Source organism: Microtus ochrogaster, chromosome 10, assembly GCF_000317375.1.
Source record: "Microtus ochrogaster isolate Prairie Vole_2 chromosome 10, MicOch1.0, whole genome shotgun sequence".
Classification (NCBI taxonomy): domain Eukaryota; kingdom Metazoa; phylum Chordata; class Mammalia; order Rodentia; family Cricetidae; genus Microtus; species Microtus ochrogaster.
The window spans coordinates 70699877-70713326 of NC_022016.1; the positions used below are offsets into that span (position 1 = coordinate 70699877).

General features: G+C 43.0%; 1 protein-coding gene across 2 annotated transcripts in view; it reads left to right on the forward strand.

Annotated features, from left to right (window-relative positions):
- The first annotated feature begins 1250 nt into the window (after window positions 1-1250).
- The window catches only part of Oma1 (OMA1 zinc metallopeptidase), a 56181-nt gene continuing 43981 nt past the window's right edge, over window positions 1251-13450 (forward strand). The window contains exons 1-3 of one of the 2 annotated variants that reach the window (XM_005353488.3): window positions 1251-1293; window positions 7474-7974; window positions 10387-10615. In XM_005353488.3, coding sequence (XP_005353545.1) covers window positions 7493-7974; window positions 10387-10615 — 711 coding nt within the window. In that variant the 5' untranslated portion in view covers window positions 1251-1293; window positions 7474-7492. Of the gene's footprint in view, window positions 1307-7473; window positions 7975-10386; window positions 10616-13450 lie in introns of both variants that reach the window. The other variant, XM_013348505.2, reaches the window with a different exon arrangement.

Here is a 13450-nt window from a genome sequence, read left to right on the forward strand (position 1 = left end):
TATCAAAGTATCAAAAGTTGCTAGGCAGACTCCCTATATAAGCAGCTATAGTTCAGGGCTCTGGGCCCCTTGCTTTCTGCTCTCCCTACAACCAAGAGGCTCCAATAAAGCGTGATTTGAGAAGAATTCGTCTGGTGGCTGTTCCTTCCTGCTGGTCAGAAAGTTCACCGCACACTGGGCCATCTTTTGAATTTTAAAATGTTGACGTTCCCCAGGGTTCTCTTTCCCAACCTCTGTTTCCTCTCAACCCATCTACTCCTTTCCTCACTGATGACCCAAAGGTTGGGGCATTTCCTCCCTGTCGGTGATCCCTAGGATTAGAGTTCTTGCTCCCATTGGTTTGTAGAGTCACTTCATTTTTATGACTGGTTATCAATATCTCCATGGCCCATCAAGCAGATGTGAAGAATTGAACGAGCTGGCACCTCCAGTGCTGCCATGCTCCCTCACCACCTTTCCCAAGCATCACTGCGTGACGTTGTCATTATAGTGACTATATGATATTGATCTTACTATCTCTACCATGCACAGCGCTGTCACACACTAGATAAATATTTGTTGGATGAATTAGTGAATACATGAATAGTAGGTTTAGCTTTAATGTGTCCCTCAGGTAGCCTATTAGGAATACAGAATAATTCATATATATTCACAAAGCATCATCTTTCAGCTGTGGTAGCTAGCTAGCTGCAGCTCCTGTGGTATCACGCCTGCCAGTATTCACACCCCTGTGCAAACCCTTTCCACAATGAAATCGTGTCTTAGGACACTACAGAAGCGGTTGTCATGGATGCTGCTGACCTCCTCAAGAGATCATGGTGAAATGGCCTTTTATCTTTAGTCTTATTTTTATGCACACTTACCACCCTAGGACTGCGGGAGGAGTACCAGTAAATGGAATGCTGGAATTAATGTTACACCCATAATCAAAACCATCAGCGCAATGCAGCTTCAAATCAAGGCATCTCAGTCCTCCATCAGCCTCCTGAATCGCTTTCCCCTGGGGCAGAACTGAGGCTCCAACACAGTCGTGGCGAGTAGCAAGGAAGTGTGTAGTTCCCAGCAGGTGGCTTATCCAGGAGTATGCTCCTCCAGCCACACGGGTGTGCTAAGGCGCTACAGTCAGAAGTGACCGCAGCCTGCAAGGGACGGTAGGGGTACGGAGCCCCACCACGCGGGCGGGGCAAAAGGCGCCCAGGAGGTCCCAAGGGCAGGAAGTGAGGGGGCGGGGCCTGGGAGGGTGTGCGCCTGCGCCGAGGCCCGCTGCTGGATCCCGCTCAGGCCGCGGCTAGAGTGCGTGCTCACGGTGACGGCTCTGCGTTCTCCCTGCGCTGGGCGGAGAGGGCGGAGATGGGGAGTTGGGGCCGGGGTTCGGGGCTGCGGTGGGCATGGGCCCTGCCGGGGTCGGCGGGAACGGCCGGGGTGGCGGGCTTTCTGGAAGCTTGCCTCCCCCGCCGGCGGTGCTAGGTTCCGCCAGAGCAGCGCTTCCTCCTGCGGTGTGACTGGCCTGGCCTGTGCGGGTCTCCCCTCCCGTCCCGCCGCTCCTCCTTGTTCAGAGACAAATGCTCCTGCCGCAACTATTAGCATCAGGACAGTTCCAGGGAACTTACTGAATCCTAAGCAACTTGTATTCAAGGATCATTTTTAAATATTATTTACATGTCACCTGCGGTGCGACAGGGAGCACCCGAGCGGGGCAAACCTCAGCCAGAAACGTTAGTCTCTGGAGGTGTAAATAACCACAGTTGTAATTTAGGAGTTGAGAGCTCGTGGGAACTGACCGCCTCAGGGCGATTTTCAAGGTCTTGGAGCCCTCCTATAAGGATTTAGCTTCATTAGCCGGCAGCCCCAGCCAAGGTGCAGGGGTGCTGTGTGACATTTGGAAACTGAAGAGACAAGCCTGATAACTTTCTTTTTTAGAAGCCGCCCATCATGTACTTAGCTTGAATGATTATTTCAAAGTGCATGTCCTATTTTTGCCAATCTGACAGCTGTTTCCATAGAAACTAGAGAAGAAATAGTCGTTTTCAGGGAGAGTTGTTAAGACTGTCTTCCAGACGTCAGCTGTGAGAGCCAGTGAGTGCACTATTTGCTCATTCTGGGATGGCACTTGAAGAATTAAGGGTCTGGAATGTTCTTAGAGGCTAGCAATCCAAATAGTTTAATTTTCTCACATCATTAATTTCCTAATCCTACAAGTCTGCCAGCTATGTTTGTTGATCTGCCATGGTTCTTTGACGAGCACGTGGCAGCCCCAGTTCTTTCTTAGGTACTGTGCGGTGTGGTGATTGACTCTTTGAAAATGTATAGATCCCCACCCCCTTAAAAAAAAACCCTCCATTTTAAGGATTAATTAATGATTTCAGATTAACAACCACTGTTTCTATTCTGGGAGGCAGGTGATTGTCAGTGGTAGAAATGATAATGATTTTAATTATGTACCTAGCGTTTGGGCGTTTTGTTTTTACCTTCTATTGGTAGACTGCTTTAAAAATGTTCGCACATGCCCTGAAATGAGCAGTTTTCATCTCATACGAGCCGAGCCAAGCTGTGTGAATAATGTGTGTGATACGCTGATGAGAGTTTATCGTCGAAGGGGTGTCAGTGAACCAGACATTCTAGAATTTAGCAGTGGGTGGCGGAGGCTTGGAGATGGTGCCTGTGGAACTGGGGAGCCAGGAAGCAACATTAGGATGTTTACTGAAGCTCATAGAGAACCAGTGGCAATTACAGAAGTGCTTGCTTGGCTTAGTGTTTACAAAGTTCATGAACCCTGTAGAAGTTAAACTGCCCAGAAAGAGGAAATACTGGATCCCCCAGAACCACCATTCTGCTCCCTAAATTATACATAGGTCTTTTCTGAGGTTATTTTTGTATCCATTAGTGTGTTTTATCTTTGTTAGTTTTACAGACCGGGCAGGGATTTTTGTCCTTTTTCTTCCCTGCTTTGTATCTGCTACACAGAATGGGTCTGACGTGTTGTATTCATTTATTATCTAATGAATTAATGACTAAAACACTCCTGAATGGAATGAGGTAGTGGAAAGTTTGGTTATGATGATCAAGTTTTATTAATTTGGTTGGCAACATTTTGATATAGGTGAATTTCACAGTAAATCTGAACTTGTGGCCTGTGTAGAAAGGTTTGAAACATTTGGCAGTGTGAAGGTCTGATTTGGTTACATTGCGGGACTTCCTTTGGGTGGCTGTGTTCACACCTTTCTGGCTCTGCAGAAGCTCACCTGCCCCTAACATGCAAACCTTCTCTGCTCAGTGTGACAGCCACTGGTTCATAACTCCTCTTATAATAAAAACGAAGCAGACTACAAATTCCGTTCCTTAGATGCATCTAGCCACATGCCGGGGCTGCCATAGTGGACAGCACAGAGAACATTTCTATAGGAAGTTTTATGCGGTCTATCTTTTGACCTTCAACTTAGCCTCTCTCTGTTATAAAGAAAGTGTAGGCAGAGACTGCACTTTCGTTTCCTGGCCACTCAGACCCGAATAATCACACAGAAACTATATTAATTGCAACACTGCTTGTCCAATAGTTTAGGCTAATTTCTAGATAACTCTTATATTTTAAATCAACCCATTCCTCATAGCATACAGAGGGGAATCCCACATCAAGAAAGTCTTGTTTTTAAAATTATCTTCAACAGGTCTGTGACTCAAGTGCTGGAAGACAGGCCTGCCCTGGCACACTAGCAGAACACAGGCCTGCCCTGGCACACTAGCTTCAGGGCACTTGCAGGTAGCACTTACTGCTGATTTAGGTTAGCAGATCTCTTTGTGTGTGACTGACTCTTTGGGTTAGACTTATGTTGTTGATTGCATTTTTTTTTTTTTTCACCAACACTACCAGGCTGATTTGCCTTTCTTAAGGATTGCTTTAGATTGCTTGGAGAAGGGGTTGGTAGTGAACTAAAGCAGAGGGGCTGGAGAGCCTGTAGTAAAATCTCCTTGCAGGGTCACAGAGCCCAGGGTGATCTGCAGTGATGTAGTAAGGACGTAGATTGGCAGGACTGATTTAAAGTGGCCTTTGCTCTTTTGGGTGTTAAAATCCTAGGGCTAATCCAGTATAGTTTGGAACTTAGTCTCTGGAAGATTGGGAAATGTGTGTAAGGGGGATCCCTCAGGCTGCTTCTTGGCACATATTACATGGAAATATTAGCTTGCGCGTGAACTTGTGTGGCTGCCTCCAATCATGAAAATGCCTCTGAGATCATCTGTGAGACTCAGAAAGTGGACAAAGAGGGGGAACTGCTTTAGGGAGCTTCTGAAGCTCATTCAGATTTGGAAAGCACAGTGGTGTCAGAGAACATGAAATCCTTCAGGCACTCATCTGCATCCATGGTTAGCCTCCCTCCCTCCCTCCCTCCCTCCCTCCCTCCCTCCCTCCCTCCCTCCCTCTGTGGTCTCTCACCACATGTATATTCTGTCATTCTTTCCGTGCAAACACTTACAGAACTTTCCCTCATGGGTCCACCTTGCATGGACTTGGTTTGCTGCAGCACCAACTGCAGACCCTACGTACACACTTCCTTAATTCCTGTGCTAGATATGTGTAATGTGGAGTTGTCTCTGTGGTAGATGTCTGCTGTTGGCTTTGAGACCAGTGGCCTTTAGGGGCTAACATGACCTCCTGCTGGCCTATTCCCTAAATTGAGGTCATGGTCAGGCAAGTGCTAAAAGCTTTACGACAGTAAGCCATCAGATTTGAAGGAAAGAAAATGTGTTCATGTTGTTTTTGTAGTTGATTTCTAGGAAAAAAAAAGCACATGGCATCAATAAGAAATTTTATGTATTTCCCCCCAATAAATCCAGTTCTTGATTGATGCCAACGCCACAAAGATAAGGACTGTATTTTATGTTCTTCTAATAGCTTCCATACCACTTAGCCAATGAAGAACCCAATGACGTGTTCACATACTTGAAGATGGTCGGTCCCATTAGGTTATTATGGAGCTCAGACACTCCTGTTGCCTAGTGACATGGTATCTGTCTTAATGCAGGCTAAGAAACTACTCACAAACAGGACCTGCAGCTATGTATAGCATGTAGTACTTGCTAATGGTAATGATGTGCTTTCTGTTATTACTGTAGATGGTGTTGATTCTACTTTAAAAACAGTGTCAGTAAGACAGGATGCTGTGCTGTACCAGCAGCAGCGCACACATCTGTTAACTGCATCTCTTGCATGCCTCAAGAGCACCTGGAGCTCTGCCTGCATGGCGAGGAGCCTTACGGTGCAGCTCTCCGTCACTTTTTTATATGTGACACATGGCTACTAGTTTGCAATCATTTTCAGACTTAAATTATTACCATCATCATCGTCATCATTGTCATTATCATACCTCACTTCTTAGTTTAGTGCAGCGCAGAAGAGAGGAAGCTAGAAAGTTCAAGTGTTTATCTAATTTGTTCTTCTATCAATAAAAACTTGGGAGTCAAATGTCAGGGTGAAAGCCTCATCAAAGAAGTGACAGAGGAGCAACCAGCTGTCCTTTTCCCCACACTCCCCAGATCAAAAAGGCATCTCTCTCAGCCCCCCCTTAAGCCTTCCTGTGCCTCTCTATTGTATCCTGGGTCCTCTAAAATCTCTATGGTCAATTCTTGTCAATAAGTCACTGGCTGCCCCTCCCCCACCCGAGTTTAACTTTATTAACACAGTCTCAAGCGTGTCACACTGTGATCAAATATACCACAACAGGAAGTATCTTGTTAATGTCAAGCTATTAATAGGTTAAGTTGACTCTACTCTTTTTTCATTGGTAGTATCTAAAAAGGGCTTCCATGGGGTTAATTTTCACTTAGTGTTGGCCTTATTCACTTCATAAATTAATAACACAAAAGTGTAGTGTACAAATTACGTACAAGTACAGTCTAATAACTTCAAATTGTCAACTATGCAGACAATGCTAGTCACTAAAAGTAGCAGTTTTGAAACATCTTTTTAGGTATTAATATTGTAGTAGTAAAGTTAGTTTCATGAGTCGTCCTCCATGAGATTTTAAAACATTAGAAAAATTGAAAAAAATTTGAGGAACATAGATATAGCCACATAGATGTAGCCACATAGATATGATTGTCAGTATTACAGCCTTGGCTCTATGTCCTGTGTGTGTATATATGTGTGCAGAAGTACAGTTGTGTGGAGCTGTATATGTCTGCATGTATTTGCAAGAGTACTTGGAAATAAGCTTCATTCATGAGTAGATACTCTATCACGTATGTCAGGAATGAGATATTCACATCCATATCATCATCTAAAAAAAGTCATTTCCTACAACAACACATCTGTGTTCAGACACATCCATTTGTCTCACTTGACTTCTGAAGCTGATGTTCACTACAGACTTTATCCAATGCATTTGATTATTCTCTCTCTCTCTGTCTTTATGCATGTGTATGTGATAGCACATGTATGGGTACCAGAGGACAGCTTGAAGGAGTTGGTTCTCCTTTCACTCATGTGGGTCCCAGAGTCATCAGGTCATCAGCTGGTTCTTTTCCAAGCTTCAGGGAGATTTCCTACTCATGTGACCAGCTAGTACTCAGCGGACTAGCTAGGGCCTGTGCAGACACCGAGTTCTCTCTGTGCTCTTCTGTGTTCCTGTGCTCTGCCCATAAGATCCAGCTACCAGCAGGTTAGGGCAGTTAAGGGGCTAGTCTATCCTGTCTGTGTGTTTTTAGAAACTTATCAGGTAATTCTCTGGGTTAGTTGTAGGCTCTCATCTTGTTTCCCATCTTTTGATTCCTTATCATCTACTGCCAAGTATATTGAAACCCTTGTTTTATGTATTCTGATTTTAAAGCAATTTTTTAGGTGACATTAAAGTCTCTCTTCTTACATCCTGACTCCAATCAAAAGTCTCTCTCCCTCCTTTCTTTTTCTTTTCTATTTTTTTTTTTTTGAGATGGGGTTTCAGGGTTTCCCTGTGTAGATCTGGCTGTCCTAAAATTCCCTTTGTAGACTAGGCTGGCCTCGAACTCAGAGATCTTCCTGACTCTGCCTCCCAAGTACTGGGATTAAAGACATCCATCACCCTGCCTAGCTAAGTTTCATGGTTTTATTTGAAAGAATACATTGGAATTTTGTAAGTTAGACTTTTCTGTCCTATTATATTCATTGTACTTGTCAATTGATACAAATTTATTCTTGTTTTACCTAAGCTATTTCTCTTCCTCCAAATGATTTTCTGATCAGATTCCCTGCAATAAAAAAAAAGACACATTTTTTTTTTAAATGAAGTTTTCGATTCAAGTGTTGCAAATAAGCACTGTGTAGTGAACTAATGCTGTGTGTACCCGTTTGGTTTGACCTGTCGAAAGGAGCTGCTGTGGGCGATGGGCAAGAGCACAGGAGTTCATCTTAGGATGTTTAACACACATTTCTTAAGCATCCCATTCCCGGTTTGCAAAGACGTATTTTCCACAGGTGCTTACATCTTATGTTTTGTGTTTTAGGTAGCCGAGCAAAAGCAAGATGAGCTTCCTGTATGGATTGCAGTCTTCCACGAGAAACCGGTTTCTCTCTGGAGTGAATTCCCTGGCCAACTGGAGACAGTGGAAACCACTAGCAGGCTGTCCACAAGCACGAAGACCTTGGGTAGTAAATGCGAGTCGGGGACTTAACACAGTCAGTCAGCGTCACTCGCTGACTTTACAGCCTGGAAACTTCCATTTTTGTAGGACCTCCAGTAACAAAAAATCAAGATACTTCTCAAATGGCCAAAGCCAGGAAACAGGGGTGCTTATCGACAAACGTACTGTTCTCACGTACTGTTCTCTCGGAGTGAGAGAAGGGGTTGGCGGTCCTGCTCCTGCAGCCTTGTGTTCTCTGAGCTGCCCTGCAGCAAGAGCCGCCCGGAGTTTCCACACGTCTCCACGGGCTCTGGCCGCCCCAGTCCCTCTCTTGCTGCTTATTCTGAAACCAGTGCAGAAGCTCCTTGCCATCATTGTGGGCAGGTAAAAATACTTGAGGGAAACAACATTTGTGTTAAAGTTCTTAACTTTTCACATTACATTTGTATCAACTTACAATAATTTTTAATAATTGAATTTTATTGTTTTATCAAATTCTACTTTTAAAAAAACTTTCCCTTATACCATATTCAACTCAAAATTTGAGTTTCTAAAGGTAAGTTCTACTAGTCTTGTTCTGTGCGATCATGAAATCATTTGCTTATTGTATAGAAATGGATCCTTACGTTTGGTTGCTAGAGACGTTTCTAAGAGACCTCAGATCTCTAATCGGGAGAATGGGAAGTACTGGCGGCAGCTTGTGAGACAGCAGCACCTAAGAACATCACCTTTGCATTTTGTGGGACTTAGGCAGTGAGCTTGAAGTGAGGGTCTTCCCTCATATAACTGGGGGCTCAGGCTTAGCTACATCAGTGATGCTCATCTCTACCATCCTGTTTTCAGTATATCCTTGTTCTGTTTCTCTTGGTCATCCTTCATGATTACTTATTTTATAGCTAGTGCTTGTTTCTCAACCCCCTTTCCTCATTTCATGAAGGTTGGAGAAGGCAAATCATTTCTTCATAAAGTTTTCTTATGTTTAGCTCTCTACTTCCTTCCATACTCACAACCCAGTCTGCTTTTATTAAAAGTTGAAGAATTCCTCTGTAATGTGTTTAATTCTACATGTTTGATGTTGAAGGTCAGAAAATTGGTATCTATGTTTGCTCCTAAGTAACCATCTCATCCTTGTTTGTAGGGATGATGGTTTTGTGAGTTCTAGTCCTTTAAAATTGTCTGATTTGGTGTTGATTTTACTATTGTAAATTTCCTCTTATAATATGTTCCACATATAAGTAAGTAGTAATTCTATAAATGTTGTAAATAGAAAATAAATGGCCAGGCAGTGGTGGCATACATCTTTAATCTCAGCACTTGGAAGGCAGAGGCAGGCGGATCTCTGTGAGCTCAAGGCCAACCTGGTCTACAGAGTGAGTTCCAGCACAGCTAGGGCTACATAGAAAAACCCTGTCAACGCTATCTCCAAAAACCAAAAACTTGAAAAAAAAAAAAGGAAAAAGTGTTTGTATGACTCCTTGGTTCAGTCACTTTGCCAAGGCATTTCACGTGTGTCTCTGCACCAGCTTTCCAACACTGAAATGTCTGAGATAATAAAGGCAGCAAAGACATATTTCAGCTCATGCTGTCTGAGGTTTCAGTCCATGGTTGCTTAGGCCCCAGGGCCACTTGGTGCATCTTGGTGGGAATACATGGCAGAGGAGACTTAATCCATTTCATGATGGCCAGGAAGGCAAAGAGAGAAATGGATAGGGACCGGGAGCCTAACATCCGCTTCAAGGACATCCCCAGTGACCCTACTTCCTATCACTAGAGACCTGGCATCTTGTAGTAGTGCCACAGGCCAGAGACCAAGCCTTTGATATGGAATACAGAGACCTTTTGGTGGAACTATGATAGCAGGAACTTGGTAAATTACAGGAACTACAAAATTGCTTTGTTAAATGAATCCCTGTTAAGGGATTTATGTTTGTGTGTGTGTGTACACATATGTGTGTGTCATAAATTTTATTAAGACCTGACAAATGTGTACACAAAGAAATGTTTTGTCCCACTATTGAAAATATTGTTTGTTGTCAGTGTTTACAGCACTTGAGAGAACTATTGTCAGCTCACAAGGCCGTCCCCAGGTTGCATCTGTAAGGTGTCCATTTCTTTACTCTGCTGCTTCCAATCCTCCCTTCCCTCTTGGTGCTCTAGTGACACGCTAGTGGAGCTGCTGCTCTGGGCAGCACCGCTCACTCCCGGAGTCAGAGCCGAGGTAGCTTCTCTTCTTCCTTGCTGGGTTATAGACTGAGCTGGAGTCTGGAGACCAGCCAGAAGAGCAGTTTCAAAGGTACATATTTATCCTTCGTGACCCCAAGATGATGGCCTGGGGACTCTATCTACCTTCCCTTTACTCCTGGGTTTTCCTCTTGCTGCCTACGATGGACCGACTAGACCATCTGACCACTGTGGCTAGGTTGTCCTCTGTATCAAGCTATTACATGAGGAAGAGCCTATGAGGTGACATGTGCATAATGATTAGAAGAGCACTTTGACATGGCGACCAATTCCAGTGTTGGTCGGTGGTAGCTGTGAGACAACTCCGTACAGTAGTCTTTGCTGTCACGCTAGCTGAGGAGGAAAATTCAGATGAGCCTTATGGATTTTATGTATGGCTTTATAGAGTTTCTTACTTTTTCATACTTTAGCTAAGAATTTTATAAGTTAAAAAGCTATGTGTACAGAGAAACATAGAGATTGAAGTAATTGATGCTGTAAAATCGTGGCTCATGTGTGTGAGCTTTGTTGGAAGGTGAGCATGCACTTACGATGCTCCTTTCTGGTTTGTCACAGGGGTATAAGGAAATGGTGGCAAGCACTTCCTCCCAACAAGAAGGAGCTATTTAAAGACAGCGTGAAGAAGAATAAATGGAAGTTGCTCCTTGGCCTGAGTGCCTCCGGACTGTTGTTTGTGGTGTTCTATTTCACTCACCTGGAAGTGAGCCCTGTCACAGGAAGGAGCAAACTGCTGTTGCTGGGGAAGGAGCACTTCAGACTTCTCTCAGACCTGGAGTACCAAGTGGTAAGTAGCAAGAACTGTCCTTAGCTAGATTGCATAAGGAGGCACTGAGGCAGGAGGCCTCTTTACATATGGAAGACGCACTGCTTTTAATTTTAGTCTTTGATAGAACGTAGTAACTTTTTCCCAGGTCTCATACCCAGGGAAGGGCTTTGCATCATGTGCAGTGGGGCTTTCCTCCCACCCGGGTGGCCCCTGCTCTGCTCAAGTCTACCTCACTGTCTCCTGCTCAGGAAAACCTCGCTTGATGTTCAAACTGGCTCAAACCAGCGAATAGATCATGCTGAACTGGGAACTGTGCCTTTGTGATTGTGCCCCGTGCTCAGCAGTGCCAGTTTTCCTTCCTCTGCTTTCTTACCATAGGGCAACTTAACTTAGTCTGTGTCCACTGGCCTTGTTAGGTTAAGCTCCATGGGACCAACAACATTGTTGGTTTGTTTATTTTATCCTAGGAACTAACATAGCATGCAAAGTAGTGCTTAGTTTTTATGTATCAAATAAGTGCTTTTTATGTATCAACTAAGTAAATAGGTTGTGAGAATTTTTATACCTTGAAAGTCAGGTGTAATAAGACAGTTGTTATTTTTCCAAATATCAGTTTTGACTTTTGAAATCTTATTGTATTTTCTGCCATTTTTTTCTTCTTAAGACAGTTTCCCCATGAGACCCAGGTTAGCCATCAACCTGTGACCCTTATGTCTCGGTCTCCTAAGTGCTGAGGTTACAGGTGTGTGCCATCATAATAACTTCTTTTCTGAATGCTCAGTAAAGGAGTGATTCAGAAATCTTAATTCTTTGAGATGTGTAATAACTTTAGTACTAATGACACATTGTGTACTTTGTACTCTCGTGTGTCCTCAAGGATGAAGACCATCCTTGCATTCCAGTAGGTACCACTTACAGGGATGTGCTGAATGCCATTGGTTGAATAGGTGATGGCTCCAGGGTGCTCAGGTCTTCATGTCTGTTTACTGCAATGAATACCTGAGTCTGTCAAAGGAAAGTTATCATTGATACTGTCTTAGTTAGGGTTTCCATTGCTGTGAAGAGACACCATGACCACAGCACTCTTATAAAAAAAACAACAAAAAACATTTAATTGAAGTGGTGATTTACAGTTTCAGAGGTTTAGTCAATTATTTTTATGACAGGGAGCATGGTGGTTGGGAGTATTGCAGCATGCAAGCAGACATGGTGCTGGAGTACTCTACATCTTGATCCAAAGGCAACAGGAAATGAACTGAGACACTGGGCATGGCTTGAGCATATATGAGTCCTCAAAGTCTACCTCCACAGTGACAGGCTTCCTCTAGCAAGGCCGTACCTACTCCAGCAAGCCACACCTCCTAACTATTTTCTTTTTTACCATTTTCTTTTAAGCACCACAGATAGTAATGACTTTTTACTGTAAAAATTGCTCTTAGTTAAGATAATGACACTGTCTTAGAAGAATACATACAGAAATTCAAAGTATCTTTTAAAATTTAGTCTTAATAGGAAGATAGGTTGAGAAAAATATTATAGAAAGATTGGAACAAACCTTGTATGAAATTGTATATCTTCTACTATTCAGATAGCTTAAAAAATGAGTACATGAATATATGAATGGATTTGTTTATATGTATATATTGTGTGTATACATATGACTCTGTATATATGTATAAGTGTGTTCATGTGATTAGACATTTTTATTGCTTTATCTATTGGTCTGTGAATCCAAACATTTTATAGAGCTATTAGAATATTCTATAGTTTCATAGTGTGTAAACTAGTGTGTTGTCAGCTTGACACAAACTAGAATCATCTGAGAGACAAAGGAGCCTCTGTTGAGAAAATGCCTGCACAAGAGTGGTCCATAGGCAAGCCTGTGGTCCATTGTCTTGACTAATGATTGATGTGGGAGGGCCCAGCTCACTGTAAGCAGTGCCATCCTTGGGTAGGTGGTCCTGGGTGTGTAAGAAAACAAACTAAGGCAGCTATGAGGAGAACACCAGTAAACAACATTCTCCCAGGGCTTCTGCTTCAGTTCCTGCCGAGCCTTTCTCTGGTGATGGAGTGTGGCCTGAGAGTGCAAGATGAAATAAACCCTCTCCTCCCCAAGTGGCTTTGTTGCGGTGTTTATCACAGCAGTAGGCAGCAAATTCAGATTCTTTGAGAAGGACTAATAGAGGACTTTTAAATTTGTTTACACTGTGAATTATTCTTTAAAAATGGTAATTGATGCAGTCTTCTAAGTCCATATTCCATTAAGTCATATATTGTAGTGCATCTTGAAAAAGATTATCAGCCGGGTGGTGGTGGCGCACGCCTTTAATCCCAGCACTCGGGAGGCAGAGGCAGGCGGATCTCTGGGAGTTCGAGGTCAGTCTGGTTTACAAGAGCTAGTTCCAGGACAGCTAGGACTGTTACACAGAGAAACCATGTCTTGAAAAGCCAAAAGAAAAAAAGGAAAAAGAAAAATGTTATCAACTTGATTTATATATTAAGCTATGCATTTTATGAAAATTAAATATTTGTAGAATAGCCTTAATTTTTCTCAGTATATATGATAGAATCTCTCAGAAAAAAGCTTCATAAAAAAATGTTCTCCTATATAAGATGGCTATGCTTTTTTCAGCATCACATAGAGAAAATGATTTGGCCATTAGTTCTGAGATCTCAGTGATTTTCTTTCCTTCAGTGTGGATCAAATACTTTACAATTTGTGAGATATTCTCTCTCTTTGTAAAAGCCTGAGTCTATATTATGAATAGAGTGTTCTTCCATTTAGTAGATTATGAAAGTAATTAATTTTCTTTGACATTCTCTCTCTCTCTGTTTCTCTCTCTCTCTCTCTCT